General features: G+C 42.1%; 1 protein-coding gene across 1 annotated transcript in view; it reads left to right on the forward strand.

Moving 5' to 3' along the window:
- The window catches only part of VAV1 (vav guanine nucleotide exchange factor 1), a 169,256-nt gene that overhangs the window by 71,860 nt on the left and 77,863 nt on the right, over nt 1-19,533 (forward strand). Inside the window, exon 2 of the mRNA XM_082247737.1 lies at nt 16,687-16,803. Coding sequence (XP_082103863.1) covers nt 16,687-16,803 — 117 coding nt within the window. The remainder of the gene's footprint in view (nt 1-16,686; nt 16,804-19,533) is intronic.

A 19,533-nucleotide genomic window follows, 5' to 3' on the forward strand; every position in this document is an offset into this window, starting at 1 on the left:
ACATTTTGTATGTCTTTTAGGGGATGAACACCCTGTATAAATCATTTAATGAATTTATAATAAAACAACATTTTAAATATAAAAATGTTTTGGTAAATCATTCTCAATGAAGGTCTCAATGCTTCTTAACCACTTCTGGACCGTAAGGATGTACACCCTTAATTACCAGGCCATTTTTTCAGATTTGGCACTGCGTTTTTTTAACTGACAATTGTGTGGTCGTGCAACACTGTACCCAAATAAAATTGATATCCTTTTTTCTCACAAATAAAGCTTTCTTTTCGTGCCATTTGATCACCTGCGATTTTTATTTTTTTGCGCTATAAACAAAAAAAGTGACAATTCTGGAAAAAAAAAAAATAATAATATTTTTTTACTTTCTGTTATATATAACATTCTCAATGAAAAAAAAAATCTATTTTTTTCATCATTTTAGGCCAATTTGTATTCTGCTGCATATGTTTGGTAAAAAAAATCCCAATAGGTGTATATTGATTGGTTTGCGCAAAAATGATCACGTCTACAAACTAGAGGAAAGATTTATGTAATTTTTATTTATTTTAATTTTTTTTTTAGTAGTAATGGTGGCGATCTGCGATTTTTAGTGGGACGGCAGCATTGCGGCGGACAGATCGGACACCTAACTGAAATTTTTTACACTTCTGGGGGGGGGGACCAGTGACATTAATACAGTAATCAGTGCTAAAAATATGCACTGTTACTGTAATAATGACACTGGCAAGGAAGGGGTTAACACCAGGGCTGATCAAAGGGTTAAGTGTGAGCCTAGGGGGTGCTTTCTAACTGTTGGAGATGCGTGTGCTGCATGAACACAGAGACCTGCGTTCCTAAATATAAGGAACACAGGACCCCTGTGTTCATCACTGACAGAACAGCGATCTGCCATGTTTACAACGGCAAACCGTTGTTCTGTCTCCACAGGGAGTGATTACGGGTGCCCGGCTGCAATCGCGGCCCATGGACCCGCGGATTGGCACCCCCTGTGGCCAATCTGTGCGTGTGCGCGCCCCACACTAGCAGTCCCGCAAAGCGACGTACAGGTACATCCTTTCACGGGACAGAGCCATCTGGTCGGAAGGTGGTTAAAATTCCGTTGTCTCTTTTCTAAAAAAAAATGTTCAATATTGTTTTTTTGAGATGTGGTGTTGATATTACAACTAAACTCAATTCCTATTGTAGAAAACTTGTCATCCTGAATCCTCCCCACCCTGTATATGGACGGTGAGGGAGAAGAAATGCAGTGATGAGCTCAAAAATGTGTCACTCTGCTTTGTCTTCCTATCAGCATGCTTCTTGTCAACACATTAACTGATTGGCTCTTTGTTCTACTTTTTCTGCCCACACTTCTGCTTTGCTATATAAGGACTTCAGAAGCTTAATACTAACTCAAATTCAGCTACTTAAATATCTTCCTAGACTTTAGCATTAATAGCAAGCATGACTATTTATGTTAGCCAAATCTAGGTTGACCCCAAAAAGAAAAGACTTGCCGTCACCATTTTCTTCAAGGGGCCCAAAGTCCCAGAAAACCTAATATTGCAAATATCATCCCATTAAAGCTTAATTTACTTGGAGAGTTAGTACACATATAAAATAAATATTTTGCCTCTGCAATCTCTAATATAAGACACTCACAATGCTCTTGGTAGCCATAAATCATTATATCTATGGGGCTTACAAAGCTCTTGGTTCTATACGTCCTTCCCAATTTTCCTGTTAGACTGAAATCTACCTTGCAATTAGCTAGAGAGAAAACTATTCATTATTTAACTTGTCCTTTGATGACGCTCTGGAAGGTGGGGCGAAATGCGTTGACGTATTTCCGGTTATGCTGAAACCATTGACGTCACTTCCTGTCCTCCGCAGAACACATGCCTGTACGGCGTTTCCCGGAAGAACTGTACCTCTTACAGCCAGACTGTGTCTTTGATCTTGTACGTTTTTCCTACCTTTCGCGCAACAATAAAGTATTTACATATTTCACGATGGTAGCCTTCTATTTGTGTTTTTGAGCCTCTAAAAGATCATACTACTGGTGGGGAACGGAGTGCTATACCTGCAAGGAGGATTAGTGACATACATCTATTACTTCTGAAGCTGTTTTGACCCCAGACTGAAACAGCCATGGGGTCCAATACTTCCGGGGGTGGGGACACAAAAGGGGAGTTGAGCACCCTGCATCGGCTGATGAGTCTTTAAGCACCTTGGCACCTTCTTTGGCACATTTACGCACTTTTTGAAGCACTTCTAATCGTGGAATATTGAAAATTTTGGCACCATATTATATTTATTCTTTTTAATGCACCTTTATGGACTTTTGTAGCACAGATGCACTTTTTGTGGAATATTGAATGAATTTTTTTGCACTTTTTTGTATTTATTCATTATCTAGTCTTTGTTGCTTATTATAGCATTGGCACATGTTTATATTTTAGGCAAGCACTTTTATATTTATATTTTTCATTATTTAACTCGGGCACACACCATGAGAACTGAGAAACATAAGCATGTAATATAAAAACCTGCTTTTGAATATTCAGTATTCATGTGAAGGGTGATAATGAAAGATTGTGGCCATCTATCAGAGTTCACAGATTGATGTGTGATATTAGCTGCATAAAGAAGTATAAAATCACATAAAAAGAAATTGAAAAAGAATGTATAAGATGTGTAAATTTCAAACTGCAAAGTGCTATACCTGCAAGCAGATCACATGCAAAATGTATATTGTTTTCACATTTTATCTGCCCTGACCACAAACCGTGTGCTAACAGTGTGTGTCATATTGGGAGTAGTGGCGGTGTCTCTGCAACTCTGAGCCTTAAAGGAGTTGTAAAGGCAGAAGGTTATCTTAATACATTCTATGCATTATGATAAAAAGCCTTCTGGAAGTAGCAGCCTCCCCAGAACCCACTAATACTTACCTGAGCCCAATCTCTGTCCAGCGATGTCCATGAGTCCCTCGGCCATCTGGGACTCTCCGTCCTGATTGGCAGAGAGACGGCAGTGACGCCATTGGCTCTCGCCAAGTCAGTCAGCCAATCAAGAAAGAGGGGGCAGGGCCAAATGGCAGCTCCGTGTCTGAATGGACAGACAGAGCTGCTGCTCAGCTCGGGTGCCCCCATAACAAGCTGTTTGCTGTGGGGGCACTAGACAGGAGGAAGGGGCCAGGAGCTGCAAAGTGGAACACGAGCAGAGGAGGATCGACGGCAGCGGTACCATTGGCTCCCGCTGCTATTATCAAAGTCAGTCAGCCAATGAAGAAAGAGGGGGCAGGGCCAAATGGCAGCTCCATGTCTGAATGGACAGACAGAGCTGCAGCTTGGCTCGGGTGCCCCCATAGCAAGCTGCTTGCTGTGGGGGCACTAGACAGGAGGGAGGGGCCAGGAGCTGCAAAGAGGAACACGTGCAGAGGAGGATCAAGGCTGCTCTGTGCAAATACACTGCATCAGAGCAGGTAAGTATAACATGTTTGTTATTTAAAAAACAAAAACAAGACTTTACAATCACTTTAATTGACATTAAGCCCCGGTTCACATTAGGGCGATGCGGGAATGCTGTGAATATGCAGCGTGATCCCGCATCGCATCCGCAACCCTGGCAGTTAACACTGCTATATGCGATATGCAGGGGGTGTCAATTAAAAGTTACCGACACCCCCAGTTGTGATCGTATATCGCAGTGCGATCTGCAAGTTCGCACAGAATCGGATTGCACTAGTGTGAACCACTATGCGATCCGATTCTGCTGCGGATAAAAAAAAGGGTAATGTGCGTGTTTAGTGCAGATGCAGTGCAAATTCAGCCATACAAAGTGTATGGCTGAAATTTGCACTAGACATGAGATTGCATGTAATTTTGGAGCAGTGCGATCTGAATTACATGCGATCTCCTTGATCGCACTAATGTGAACCAGGGCTAATAGGACGGGATGCACAAGACACCTGTGAATCCTCCTCCTCATCCACGGTCCCCCACCAGCCCACCTGGTTACTCCCCCTCGCTGACTGCCCCCATAGCAAGCCGCTTGGTATGGGGGTACTCGTGTGTGCTTACTCCTGAACCCTGCTCTGTGCGGTCATAGGACATACAGAGTGTGGCTTGGCCTTGCCCCTGTTCCTTCCTCACTGGCTGTGATTGATAGCAGTGGGAGCCAATGGCTGCTGTGTCTGAGCCAATGAGAGAGCCGAGAGAGCCTCTACTCTTGTGCATATCACTGGATCGAGATCAGGCTCAGGTAAGTATAAGGGGAGGCTGGAAGGAGGAGCTGCCTACTGAAGGTTTTTTACCTTATTGCAGATAATGCATTAAGGTTTAAAAAAAAAAAAATCTTTAGGCTTTAGAACCACTTTATGTATACCCGTGTTAACGAGGCCTTATCGACAAGATGGAAGCGAATTATATTCACGTATTAAATCTCACCAGGGCTTTTTTCAGTGGGAATATGGAGGAACACAGTTCCTGCACCTCCAGCAATGAATGTATGTAATGGCAAGGAGTGCTGGAGGGTCAATTGATGCTTGCTGCTGGGGTATCTATTGTCGCTGGAGGGGATCTATTTTTGCATGGGGGTTCTATTGTTGCTGGGTAGATCTATTGTTGCTGGTTGGGGAGGGGGTTTTGTGTTGCTGGGGAGGGGGCAATTGTTGCTGAGATGAATCTGCTGTTGAGGGAGAGGTCTATTGTTCCTGGCTGCCAGAAGGTCTATTGATCCTGGCTGCTTGGAGATCTGTTGTTGCTACTGGGGAGGTATTTTGTTGCGGGGGGTCCATTGTTGCTCTTAATTTTGTTCTTAAAACACCTTGTAATATCAACAATACTAAAAGAATAAAATTACATTTTAGCACAACTTTGTCCCATAATGGTTTGCTCTTAAAGCTGTTGTATACCGCTGTTGTTTTTTTTTTGGACCTGCAAGGTAAAGGCATAATGTGCTAGTATGCATCGCATACTAGCACATTATGTGAAACTTGCCTAAAAACAAAGCCCTCCAGCGATGACTATCACCTGTATTCCTTCTGGGTCCGCTGTCTCTGGCTATGTGACAGGCCAGAGCCACGATGACGTCACCCCTGCGCATGCATGGGGGAGCAGTCATTCCCAGCACAGGTATCTGAAGGAATGGCGCGGGTGGCCGTTCATTTCGCATGCACCAATGGCGTCATCGGCGTCATGTAATGTAAATATCTCCTAAACAATGCACGTTTGGGAGATATTTACAGTACCTATAGGTAAGCCTTATTATAGGCTTACCTATAGGTACAAGTTATGAGTTTGAGTTTACTTGCTCATTGATTCTGGCAAGTAGATGAAATTGTGGAGCACAGGGATTGTGCACTTCAGAGCACAGAAAAATAGATTGACCTGAATAAGTAAGCTGACTTTTTTTTTTTCAAATCAGTTAGACTAATTAGAAGTAATAATTTATCTGTTACAGTGGAGCTGTGGTTAAATAAAACAAATTGCACCAAATTAAAAAAAGCTGGAAAAAGGAAAAACTATGTGTTGTTCATAGAAAGCAATCACATTCTTAATTCTATTTTCTCAGATCCTCTTGAAAATTGAGCCTGATTTCAGTTTTGCCTTCTTCCAGTTCTTATGAACATTGCCCAGTTTGGTTGGCTATTGTCCAGCCTAAAGCTGGGTACTGGCTGAACGAAAAAAAACTGACAGATCACTGTACTAAAACTCGCTGTGTTAGTTCAGCGATCTCTCCAGCTGTGCTATTGGGTTCCCCCCCTCACCAGAACACAGTGGACAGTGCTCTCAGCCATTGGACTGCCCACACGGTGGTGCACTGTAATAGCCAATCTTACTGGGCAGGTGCACATGGCACCATCTTGTGGAAGGAAGCACTGATTTTTTTTCTTACCTTGGCATACCAGACAAGAGAAGCGGCACTGTGCATTGTTCATACATACAGAACATATCTGACATGACAGGGAGGAAGTGACTTGCGGCGTGCAAAAAGTGGGTGTGACAAAACATTAGAGTGGGAGGGTCTAAGAGACATGGTTAAACCAAACCTGGGCTTCCTTGTACCTATAAAATACATTGAGGCCTGGGGCTCCATAATTGCTGTTGTGTTAGCCTGTTAGGCCCTAACTTTTCACATGTAGCAATTTAGGATCTTTACTGGGCACATGCAAAAGGCACTATCTTGTGGAAGGAAGCAGCAAAGCACACACTGATTTTTTGTTAAACAGGCATACAGGACAAGAGAAGTGGTACTTTGCAGACACCGCAGAGTCCATACATACAGAAAAAGAGAAGATACTGTCAGAATATTTATACTGCTCTGAATATAACAGTGTCTCTATTTATGTAAATAAGCAAATATTTGTGAGGTAGGAGAATCTCAGCTTATTTCCACAATTCAATATGTAACGAATTCTTTTTAATCGATTAATTTCTTTTTAACAGTATATACCAATCTTAGTGAAATCAGTCTACAGTATGGAATATATAAGAATATTTATTCACAAGACATGTATTCACAATAAATGAGTAGACTTGAAATGAGACAAAAAGATAACTTTACATAAAATACAAACTTAAATGATAAATGCAATGTGATATTTAGCTCAATAATGAAAGTAAAAAGAAAGCAAGATTACCTTTTCCCCAGGTACAGCATAAACCATAGGTAAGTATTCTATATAAACAGACAACAATTGTCTGCGAATTGCGCAGCCGGCAGTCACTCCACTGCAGATGGAGCGAGAATAGGCTAAGCAAAACGGTAGACTAATACGCTAATATGCGCTAAATCTGATATTAATAAAAATGTATAAAAACAAAAATCAGCTTTTTAGAGAAAAATCTATTATGGTTTATACGGCTGGGATTGTAATCTTATTACCATTAACCACTTGCCTACTGTGCACTTAAACCCCCTTCCCATCCAGACCAATTTTTAGCTTTCAGTGCTCTCACACTTTGAATGACAATTGCGCGGTCATGCAACACTCAACCCATATAAATTTTTCGTCCTTTTTTTCATAGAAATAGAGCCTTCATTTGATGGTATTTATTCACCACTGGGCTTTTTATTTTGTGCGCTATAAATGAAAAAAGACCGCAAATTTAAAAAAAAAACGTTTTTTTTTTTAGTTTCTGTTATAAAATTTTGCAAATTAGTAATTTTTCTTCATAAATTTTGGCCAAAATGTATACTTCTACATATCTTTGGTAAAAATAACCCAAATAAGTGTATATTATTTGGTCTGCGTGAAAGTTAGAGAGTCTACAAGTTATGGTGCTAATCATTGAAAATTGATCACGCCTAATGTACTGACAGCCTATCTCATTTCTTGAGACCCTAACAAGCCAGGAAAGTACAAATGACCCCCAAATTACCCCTTTTTGGAAAGTAGACATTCCAAGGTATTTAATAAGAGGCATGTGCAGCCAGGCCACATACAGAGGTCCAACATTGAAGTAGCATCTCCAGGCGTTCTCGGAGCATAAAATACACTTTTCATTTCTCAACCACCTATTACACTTTTGAAGGCCCTGGAGCACCAGCACAATGAAAAAGCCCACTAAATGACCCCATTTTGGAAAGCAAACACCCCAACGTATAATCTGAGGCATAATGAGTCTTTTGAAAAATGTGGAAAAAAAATGAAAAACGCATTTTTTTTTTACACAAAGATGTCCATTTATAAGATATTTCCAACACATAGCATGTACATAGCAAAAATGACACCCCAAAATACATTCTGCTACTCCTCCTGAGTATGGCGATACCACATGTGTGAGAGTTTTACGCAGTCAGGTCACATACAGAGGCCCAACATGCAAAGACACATAGCATGCACATACCATGAATTACACCCCAAAATACATTCTGCTGAGCAAAGGGTAAACAAAAGCTTACCTGTAGTTTTAGAAGCGCAGTTGTCCACAAGAGTTGAGTCCAGGCAGCAGGCAGGGACCTGGTCAGCAACAGTGCATGCAATTCTCCAGGCAAGGATACCAGTCCAGTGTCAGTGCATGCAGCCGGCAGAGGCATGATGGTAGTCCTGCAGGCAGAAGTAGGGCCTCTGTCGGGATAGTATGGGGACAGGGGTAGAGGCTTCTCCCACCCAAATCGCTTTGAAGCCTCCGGGATCCAGACCCTAATCTGAGAAGAAGAAAAACAAAAAAAAATTGTTTTCTTCATCCAGAAAAACAATTCTGGTCCCCTCACATATGCGAGACCCCTGTGGTATAAATCCCACTACTTCAAGAGGCAGGCAAAAATCGTGGTCAAACAGTCCAGGGTCAGTTCCAGAGAAGGCAGAGGTAGGTACAAAATCAGCAGGCAAAGGCGTGGTCAAATAACAGTCCAGGGTCAGTTCCAGATCAGGCAGAGGTATGAACAGAATCAGCAGGCAGAAGCATGGTCAAAAAACAGGCCAGGGTCAGTTCCGGAGCAGGCAGACATAGGTACAAAATCAGCAGGCAAAGACGTCGTTGAATAACAGGCCAGGGTCATTTCAGGAGCATACAGTGGCATAAGGGGTGAAGGCGGAGGACTACGTTTACCATACTAATAATTTAGACAAGTATGGTAACGGCGGAAACAGTCGTCTACACAGAGGCCTGGTTGGGAAGGACACTGGGGACAATAATAGCGGGTGTCTTTTCGAATTCCTGCCTTTGTACACACCCTACATTTTTTCTGCGGTTTTTGGTCTCTTTGTGTGGGAGGGATTTTACTGGGAAAATGGCGTTCAGACAGTCTGCTTATTACGTCAGATTGAATGTTTTCTGGTGGGCCGTTTGGAAATATGAGGGTTGTGAAGATTTCCTCCAGGTAATAAAGGAAGGGTTGGGGGCTTTCGGTGGACTTGCGGTATAATATATAGGAATTGTATGTGGCCAAATGAAAAATATAAATTGCTACTTTTTTGTACCAATGGTATGTATGTCTTGTGGGTGGATAGGGTTCCATCATTTGGTCGTTTAAATCCACTCCCCCCATGAATAAGTTGTACTTATGTACACATGTTGGCTTTCGGATTGGGCCATTCCTTCTTCGAGATTCCACATAGTTGTCATTGTGGATCGAAGACAACATGTACACGTCTCTTCTGTCCCTCCACTTCACAGCCAGAACTTCCTAATTTCTCAGACTCGCCGTCTCCCCTCTTCTCAGCTTGGTGTTTACTAGCCTTTGAGGAAAGCCTTTCCGTTTTTTTCGGACCGTGCCACATGCAGGAGTCTTCTTTCTGTGAAGGTTTCGGAACAAGGGCAAACTGGTGTAGAAATTATCTACGTACAGGTGGTAGCCTTTTTCAAGGAGAGGGTAAATGAGGTCCCAAACACCCCACTTGAGCTTGGCCTTTCTCGCCGAGGCACTGCGGTGCTGGTGGATGGCACTGCGGAGCTGGTGGATGGCACTGCGGAGCTGGTGGATGGCACTGCCTCCTCCTCACCAGAACTCCTTCATTTGGCAGGCGGGCAGTATTCTTCCTCATCCGAGTCGGTCAGCGTCTCGCTGCTAATGACCGGCTCATAATTTACTTCGGAGTCAGACTCTGACTCCGAAGAAGATTCCAAAGCAGAAAGTTCCCTGTCCATGTCCCCACTGATGATATTGAAGGCCTCCTCGGCTGAGAACATTTTTTTGCCATCGTTGGTGACACTGATGGGCACGGTGAGACTGGCTCACTGATGGGCACTGTGATGGGCACACTGATGGGCTCTGTGGGCACACTGATGAGCACTGATGAGCACACTGATGAGCGCTGTGGGCACACTGAGCACTGGGCGGGCACTGATGAGCACTGGGCGGGCACTGATGAGCACTGGGCGGGCACTGATGAGCACACTGGTGGGCACTGGTGGGCACTGGGCACACTGATATGCACTGGGCACACTGATATGCACTGGGCACACTGGTGGGCACTGGGCACACTGATGATCACTGGGCACACTGATGATCACTGGGCACACTGACGGGCACACTGGTGGGCACTGGTGATCACTGGTGGGCACTGTTTTACACTCACGATCTCTCCTCTCCTCACACTGCAGTCTGTGTGTGAGGAGGGAGAGCTGGCAATGAGAGATGATCTCATATGTTTACATTTGAGATCATCCCTCATTGGATGCCTCGATCGAGTGACGAATGGCCGCTGTGATTGGCCATTCGCCACGATCTGTGATTGGCTGTGTCCAAGGGACACGGCCAACACAGATTATCCCCGGTGTGCGCTCGCGGGAGCGCGCGGGGAGTCTGTTACTACCGAGGCAATGACAGATGATCTCATATGTTTACATATGAGATCATCTCTCATTGGATGCCTCGATCGCGACGAATGGCCGCTGTGATTGGCCATTCGTCACGATCTGTGACTGGCTGTGTCCAAGGGCGTGTTACTGGGAGGCCATTTAAAAACGGCCTCCCGAAAATTCAAGTCCGCGCTGCAGCCGTATATAGGCTGTAGCGCGGATGGGGGGAGGTTAAATATGCAATATAAAACATATAAGGAAAGAAATAAACAATTGTTAAATAATAATCAAATAAACAGCAAGGTATATTTACACTTAAGATGGCTGCTAGCTTAAAATGATCGTTACCAGAGTCCTTAAGAAGGCTGCCTTCCTAAAATGGGAGGAGTCTCGTTTAGCTTCCTTCAAAGTTTCAGATAAATGATGGAGCAAGATGGAGTATGTATAGATGAGTATATAGATGGATGTGAGTAGCGTGTGTGTTGTAGGTGTAATGGATGTTGTCAGTAATGTGTGTCCTATTACATCTGGGGTCTCCTTTTTATATTGTATTGAACAAAGGACCAGTAAAATTACCATAAGTTAAACCCAGAAGGAGGAACATTATCCCCATTGGTTGGGATTACTTTATCCATTACTGGTGATGTCATTGGCAACACCTCTATTAATGACCCAATATTTTGGATATTAAAATTAAATGATGATGTCTTTATATTTAAGAATATTCATAAAAAACAACATAAAACCTGTCCATACTCTCATAATATATATCCAACCTGTCCATCCAATATCTCCATCATGTACCTTGGCAGGAATTGGATCTGGTAACACCATTTATAAAGATATTATTTTTAATACAATATATATATATTTATTGGAAAATACTGAGTTACCCCGAGATTGCATTTAGTAATATCTCCAAAGGGGGCAGTATTGTATTGCTTATTAGATTCAGTATAAAACATACAATAAGACCACTATTAAAGATAACCTATTTGACCTCTGGCTAGTGAAGATTCATTAATTACTTGGATTCTGTCATTACTGTCAGACATTGCATCTGGGATATAGTATTTATGTCGATCATAAAAACTTAAACACAAACTTCTCTAAAATGAGGTAATTTATTTTAAGACACATTAGTCCTTAAACTTAAAAGAAAAGTATTCTAATATATATATATATATATATATATATATATATATATATATCTAGCACTATATATTCCATTATATCAATAATAGAATAAGGCTTAATTGTTGATATACATCTTACACACAATATAAGGTATCTTTAAAAATATAGTTTAAATGAACCTAATAGAATACACTGAACTATTGTCCATTGTTAAATACAGATAAGAGTACAAGCGAGACTGGCCATCAGTGACTGTTGGTGTCTGGCTAAAATGACCCTTATCTGATAAGATGTAAAAAGACCTCTTATTTATTACCAAGAAAGACAGAGATCTTCTATTGAAATTCTAGACTCTCTTGTAAGAGACATTTTGCAAAAGAACATATATGAACTTTCCATCACCCCTATACAAAATGGTTGCTGTACTGTTCAAAATCTCTATATAGGGCTGAATACACATAGCTTTATAAAATACCCTTTTTCTTTTTTTTAATCACCCCAATAATCCTGACAATACTTTGAATGCGGTACACCCGGGAAACACAACAGTATCACAACAGCAATGGAAGACTCAGCCCAGCCTTAGTCGATGTCATTAAGGCCCTGTTTACATGTAGTGATTAGGGATCACGGGCTGGCAGTATCCCTGTGATTCTGCCTGCAATTCCAAATCACACTGCAATGGTGGCAAAACACATCACATGTGTTTGTGTTCCATTCCTTTTTAGTGGTACCAAAACATGGTGTGGTTTTGGATCCTTGTGTGATAAATCGCTCAACAATCACAGCAAAACCACACAACATTTTGGTGTCACTAAAAATGAATAGAACACAAACACACGTGCTGCGTTTTGCCAGCATTGCCGTGCGATTTGGTTTGGAATCTGGGCGTGGTGGCGGGCGGAATGAAAGGGATATTCTGCCCACAATCCCAAATTGCTACATGTGAACAGTCAGGGTCTAACAGGCTAACACAACAGCAATTATAGAAGACTCAAAAACTTCCTCAGCAGAACTACAATGTAGCAGGCTAGCAGCATACATTTAAATAGGGATTAATAACCTTCAGGGAAGCATTCAAATGTAGTAGCACAGCACTCCATACAGCTAAGGGTAAATCTCAGAATGTTCCCACTGTGATGTGAATGTGCAGATAGCACACAGATGTGGGGAGAGGGCCTGTTAATTTGTAGGTCTCCTTCCTTTATTTCAGAGCCAATCTTTGTCATAAAATAGATAACACAAGAGCAAAAAATCCATCCTGCCCATTATGCTTATATTCAGAATGGCAGGATTGGCTTTTGTAAGAGATCATCAACCTTACACCTATTTTACACTCTAATGTTGAGACTGAGGTATGCATTGCAAGCATGAAATAAGAGGAGGATAAGAAGAGATATTATGAAAGAGTTTTAAAAGAGCAGACGAAAAAAAACCCGAACTCCAACTGTTCTAGCAGCCCTGAACTTGATCCATGGTTGAAGTTCAGATCTAGAACACAGCACACACAGAGAGACACACCTGGTGGTTTTTGGTGACCTGTCCTCCTGGAGTTAAGGTTAAGGTCCAAACTCCAGCACAGCACAGCACAGCACAGCAGCACTTCAGAGAAAATTGAGATGATCCTTCCACGTGGTACTGGCAAGCAGACAGGCAGGCAGGCAGGCTCAGCTGAGCTAACAGCACTCAGACTCAGGCTCAGGCAGCTCCTTCTCCAAGCGACAGCCAAAGGCAGGAAATGGCAGCTCGAAGAGAGGAGGAGCCGATCTTTTGTGTCAGTGGGCAGGATAGGTGCCGCTGTCCTCCTGGAAGCTTCTGTAACTGGCTGAACAAGCCAAGATATGTCTCTGGAGTATCAGTCTGGACTAGATAGGAGGTGTGGAGGCGGAGCAGACAGACAAAAGCACTGTCAGCCAGAGCCTCCCTCATCCCAAGCCTACAGCCTGGGCGGCGCTCCAGGTAGTCAGGTGGAGTAAAAGCAGGCAGCAGCATTAAAAAACAATGCAGACAGATGGAAACCCTACTTTCCATACGTCTGGCGGATCGGATCGGATGAAAATGGACAGGTGGTCCGTTTTCATCCGATCTCCCCATAAAGGAGAGTGGGTATCTGACAGGTCTGTCTCTGCATAGTGAGCGGAGATGGATCTATCATCGGCCTGCTCAGCAGGGATCGGCGGATCAATCCCTGCTGAGCAAAATGGAGTCTGCCAGGCGAAAGCCCGTGTGAAAGGACCCTTACTGCTTCTTCTTACAATGCATATTTATAAATTGAATTGAAAATTGAAAACAATGCACTCCATGTGTGGCTGATCTTATCTCAACAGCTGTGAAGAAAAGAGGCAGAGTGACTGCAAATTGTATCTATGCTCCCTCTAGTGGCCAATTTACATATTGTTAGATTTAATTAAGTAGTACAAATTAAGACCAGACCAAAGTTTGAAGTCGCATAAAAACTTATTTTAACCACTTGCCTACTGTGCACTTAAACCCCCCTTCCCATCTAGGCCAATTTTCAGCTTTCAGCGCTGTCACACTTTGAATGACAATTGCGCGGTCATGCTACACTGTACCCATATGAAATTTTTATCATTTTTTTCACACAAATAGAGCTTTCTTTTGGTGGTATTTAATCATCTCTGGGTTTTTTATTTTTTACAAAAAAAAAGAAAAAAAGACAGAAAATTTAGAAAAAAAAAAAGTTTTTCTTATTTTCTGCGAGTAAATTTTGAAAATAAATTTTTCTCCTTCACTGTGCGCTGATGAGGCGGCACTGATGGGCACTGATAGGCTGCACTGATGGGCACTGATGAGGTGGCACTTATGGGCACTGATGAGGTGGCACTGAGAGGTGGCACTGCTGGGCACTGAGAGGCGGCACTGACGGGTGGCACTGATGTGCACTGATAGGCGGCACTGATGGGCACTGGCGGATGGCACTGATGGACACTGACGGGTGGCACTGATGAGCACTGATGGGCGGCACTGATGAGCACTGATGGGCAGCACCATCAGTGCCCACACTCAGTGCCCATAGTGCTGCCAGTCAGTGCTCATCAGTGCCTAGATGAGCAGGCACTGACTGGCAGCACTATGGGCACTGATTGTGGGCATTGATGGGGGGCACTGATGGCGGGCACTGTGGGCACTGATGGGGGGCAATTTGTGTATGTTTTTTACCTTTAGTAATCAGGGCACTGGTGATTGGTGCCCTGATTACATTCCTGTGTGTCCCCGGCGGCTGACGGCTCTCCTCCTTCCTCACACTGCAGGCTCTGTGTGAGGAAGGAGCGCTGGCGATGAGAGATGATCTCATATGTTTACATATGAGATCATCTCTCATTGGACGGTCCGATCACGTGGTGAATGGCCGCTGTGATTGGCCATTCACCACGATCTGTGATCGGCTGTGTCCAAGGGACACGGCCGACACAGATTTTCCCCGATGCGCGCTCGCGGGAGCGCGTGGGAAGCGTGTTACTGGGAGGCCGTATAAAGATGGCCTCCCGAAAATGTGAGTCCACGCTGCAGCCGTATATAGGCTGTAGCGCGGATGGGAACAAGTTAAAGTAAACATTGCAAAAGTACCTCTAATCATATTATCATAAATACACAATGAGCGGAAATTGGCAAAATTGGAGCAACCAGAATCTGGAGCAGCTGTTATGGCAACCATTCCTCATCTTTTCAAAGCTTAAAGGAAAAGTTCTCTCTCTATAGTATGTTATATCCATATTCATGTTACTGATGCAGCAGCTCCCGCCCCTAATTGCGGGTGCAATGCTTTACAAGGTCCTATGTAAAATAATAAATGCACATGTTTTACCTTAAAAAGATGTGCATTTAATATTTTTTTACAAAGGGGAACTTACTTATCCTTTAACCACTTATGGACTGCCCACCGTGTATTTGCATCGGAACTTTGACGTTAAGTACCGGGGTTACGGCAGCAGATAGCTGCCATAACCCCCGATATCTTTTTTAAACGGCAGGTGGTCCACTTTAATATAAGGTTGGTCTCAGTGGTGGATTCGCCACAGGATCACCTTTATGGGGGGTGGGAGAGGTGCACCCCCCCCCCCCCCCTGCCGCTTCCTGATCGTTTTCTTTGCTTACCGGAGCCGTCGGTAGCAGGAAAACGATCCGGTCTGCTCTCCTCTCAGGCAGGAAGTCGAGTGAGGGCAAGATGGCCCTCACTTGACTCTATGCCCTTGGAGGACCGGAGCAACATCCTACGTCGCTTTCTAGCAACGGAACGGATATAAAGAGCCCATTTTTTTTTATCTTGAAAAAAATGACTTTTTTTTTCTTTTTTAGTGTCAATGCGAGATCTAAAGGTCTTTTTGACCCCAGATCTCGCATTAAAGCAGTCCTGTCATGCTTATTTCTATTACAAGGGATGTTTACATTCCTTGTAATAGAAATTAAAGTGATCAAACATTTTTTTTGAAAAAGACAGTGCAAAAATAAAAGATAAAATAAATAGGAAAAAAAAAATGAAAGCGCCTCGTCCCCGTTAGCTCGTGCGCAGAAGCGAACGCATACGCAAGTCGCACCCACATATGTAAATGGTATTCAAACCACACATGTGAGGTATCGCCACGATCATTAGAGCGAGAGCAATAATTTGAGCCCTAGGCCTCCTCTGTAACTCTATACTAGTAAACTGTAGACATTTTTAAAATGTCGCCCATGGGGATTTTTAAGTATCAATGTTTGTCGCCATTCCACGAGCGTGCGCAATTTTAAAGCATGACATGTTGGGTATTTATTTACTCAGCGTAACAGTATCTTTCACATTATAGAAAAAATTGGGCTAACTTTACTGTTTTCTAATTTTTAAATTCAAAAAAGTGTATTTTTTCCCAAAAGACTGCGTTTGTAAGACCGCTGCACAAATACGGTGTGATAAAAAATATCACAACAATCTCCATTTTATTCTATAGGGTCTCTGCTAAAGTATATATATATATATATATATATATATATATATATATATATATATATATAATGTTTGAGGGTTCTAAGTAATTTTCTACCAAAAAAATGGTTTTAACTTGTAAACAACAAGTGTCAGAAATAGGCCTGTTCCTTAAGTGGTTAACTGAACAAGCTGCAGATAGGAGCTGGTTGCCAAGCACAGCTGCTTCAGATTCTGTCTACTCCAGTTTTGATAAACTCCCCCACTATACAAAAGTCTTTTCTACCGAACCTTTTAAGGTATATTTCCTCTTTAATGTAACTAGAAGTGAATTGATGTAATATATGTGAATGGCTGTTGCTAAAATTGACTTTCTCTTTGCAGTTCCTTTGTTTGAAGAATATCCGAACATTTCTGTCCACCTGCTGTGAAAAGTTTGGGATGCGTAGGGCAGATCTTTTTGAGGCTTTTGACCTGTTTGATGTCAAAGATTTTGGCAAGGTAAACATAATAAATGAAAAAGAATCTAGTAGGTTACGTTTTCTTGTTTATTCAATGCCTATGAGAATATTCAATGGCAATAAGAATATTCTCCTTCTCAAGATTTTCTACAAAAACTGCATTGGTTTTAACTGGCCATATTTAGTGATAGTTTCCCTTAGCCTAAACTATATTCTTAATATATATATATATATATATATATATATATATATATATATATATATATATATATATATATATATATATAGTGAAGCCAGAAGGTTAGAGTGAAAAAAGCAGTGGTTATTTAGAAGATTTTTGTCCCTGGAGAGTTCTTAAAGACAATCGGCAACAATAAAATAAAAAGACGATAAGCCCCCGTTCACACTGGGGTGACCTGTCAGGCGACCTGGTCACCTGACAGGTCGCCGTAGGTCGCCTGGCATAGAGAAGCTGTGGACCTGTTCTAATAGGAGCGACACAAGTCGCTCTGACTTAGAAAAAGGGACCTGGAGCGACCTGCATTGACTTCAATGTTATGAAGTCCGTGCCAGCCGCTCCGAGGTCGCGGTGCGAGCAGCGCGCCGCGACCTGTGAGGTTGCCCCGGGAAGTCGGATCGCCCCAGTGTGAACGGGGCCTTAACCAAATATAAAATAACAAAAATAAATGCAAAATAACAAATAGAAAATAGTACAGACAATAATAAATCAATTTTGAGAATAGTCAAAAATGATGTGTGTGTGTATGTATGTATGTGTGTGTATGTATATGTATATATATATATATATATATATATATATAATATTAAATTGGTTCTTGGTTATTTTACAGATGTGAGCATCTATTTCTCTTTATTAGCCCTGGTTCACATTGATGCTACTTTGAAATTGACTTGAAGTAGCACAATTTCAAAGTAGGAGGTCAGCACAATTTTAGGTGATACTTAAAAGACATCTGTACTGTTTATGCACAGATGTCTATTGAAGTCGCATCTGAAATCAGCAAAAGTAGTGTAGGAACTAATTTTGCAAATTGGTGCAGCGCCGCAAAGTTGGTGTTTCACGGATTGGAACGGTGCCATTGCCAGCAATAGGCTTGAAAAACAGTGGCAGCATCCAATCAGATGCATCTGCTGTTGGGGTATTCAGTAGAATAGCAGGAGAGATTCGACCATCCAAACATATTTTTTTTTTTTTTGTGAACTTGCAGACTAAAAAAAAAAAAACTAACGGTGTATGACCAGCTTAAGTGTCTAAGGTCAACTTTGCAATAAGTGTTTTTTAAACAGTAATTATATATTTGATTTTTAATTTGGGTCATCAAATCTATTTACATACATTTTCTAGGTTAATGCATTTTTTTCAGGGAAAAAAAAATGTATTGTGAAAGTGTTGCAAAGTATCAGTTTATTGGTTATGTGTGTGGTGGAATCAGTGGTATTATTTGACTGTGCTGCTTCACTGTCTAATGGGCCATACACACTATAAGATTTTCTGAAGACTTTTTCCTTTAGACTTACCAAAACCATATAATATGAGGTCAAACCTAAACACTTTCAATTTGTATGCAATCTGGCAGGCCCTTGCACTACATAGAAAAGGTAAATCTGAAGGAAATTTAACCAAAAAAGTTGGATAGTGTGTATCCAGCTTTAGATTCACTCTATTGCGGTTGCGGGAAAGGTATAATTCACATGTGTTCCTGCATCTGCAGCCAAGACGGGCTGCTCTTTTGCAAACATGCAGGTGTACTTTAAATTCTTAATGGAACCCCCACACATTGGAAAGAAAAAACTGCATGAAAACTCCCTGTTTCTTTCACTTCTCTCGTTCCCCATTCCATCTGCACTTGAGTGTCAGCGTTACAGAAGACCTAACACTGAGGATAAAGAACAACCAAATCCACTTAAGCTAGGTGCACAGTTGTGTGGCCCTTCAGGCCGTGTTTTGTGCAGGGCAAAGCAGCCCATTTATTTTAATTGGCTGCTGTGCTCCTGAAAATGCAGGGAAAAGATTCGTGCTTCATTTTTGAAAATGCGGCACGCACGGAAAACTCACAATGTGGTTCCCAGTGAGGGGAAACTGCGCTGCATTTTCCAGTGCGTGGGGATGCCATTAGGATTAATGGTACCCCCACGCAACCACTGCATTTTTGTGTGTGGGTGGCTGTGGCTGCAGGAACAGTTGCAGACCCACAGCAGGAACCACCCACACAAGTGTGAACTGAGCCTTACTAATGGTAAAATACAGGACCCCCAATATTCATAGGTGTCAGGGACATTTATGCCTCTGATCACAAGAGGCCCCAAAAATCTAACCAGCTACCCACCGCTGATGTAAATATTTAAAAAACAATAATTACTGACAAATATGGAAATAATTGTAATGTAGTATTTAAAAAGAAAAAAAAATGACACTTATCTAGCCTGATTAAAAAATCTTGTAATGACTAATAAATAGGTGTTGGTGAATTTTTTTAAAGAGAAAATGATAATGCCTGAAACTTCAGTCTGCTTATTTTGTCATTGCATTAAAAGCAAAATTGAAAATAGAATATATTGCAGCTTAGCAATCATTACATGTGGTGACTACATTCATTTTCATTTGTCAAGCTTGTTCCATATGTTTTCACCTAGTGATCTGGCCACTAACATATGTATTAGAGTTTCCCCACTCTGGATGCATGAGCACAGGGTCACCTTTCAGCAGCAGCAATGTCAGTCTGGGAGGGGGGGGGGGGGTGTTAAATGT

This window comes from Pelophylax lessonae (genome assembly GCF_965119305.1).
Source record: "Pelophylax lessonae genome assembly, chromosome: 2".
NCBI classification, from domain to species: domain Eukaryota; kingdom Metazoa; phylum Chordata; class Amphibia; order Anura; family Ranidae; genus Pelophylax; species Pelophylax lessonae.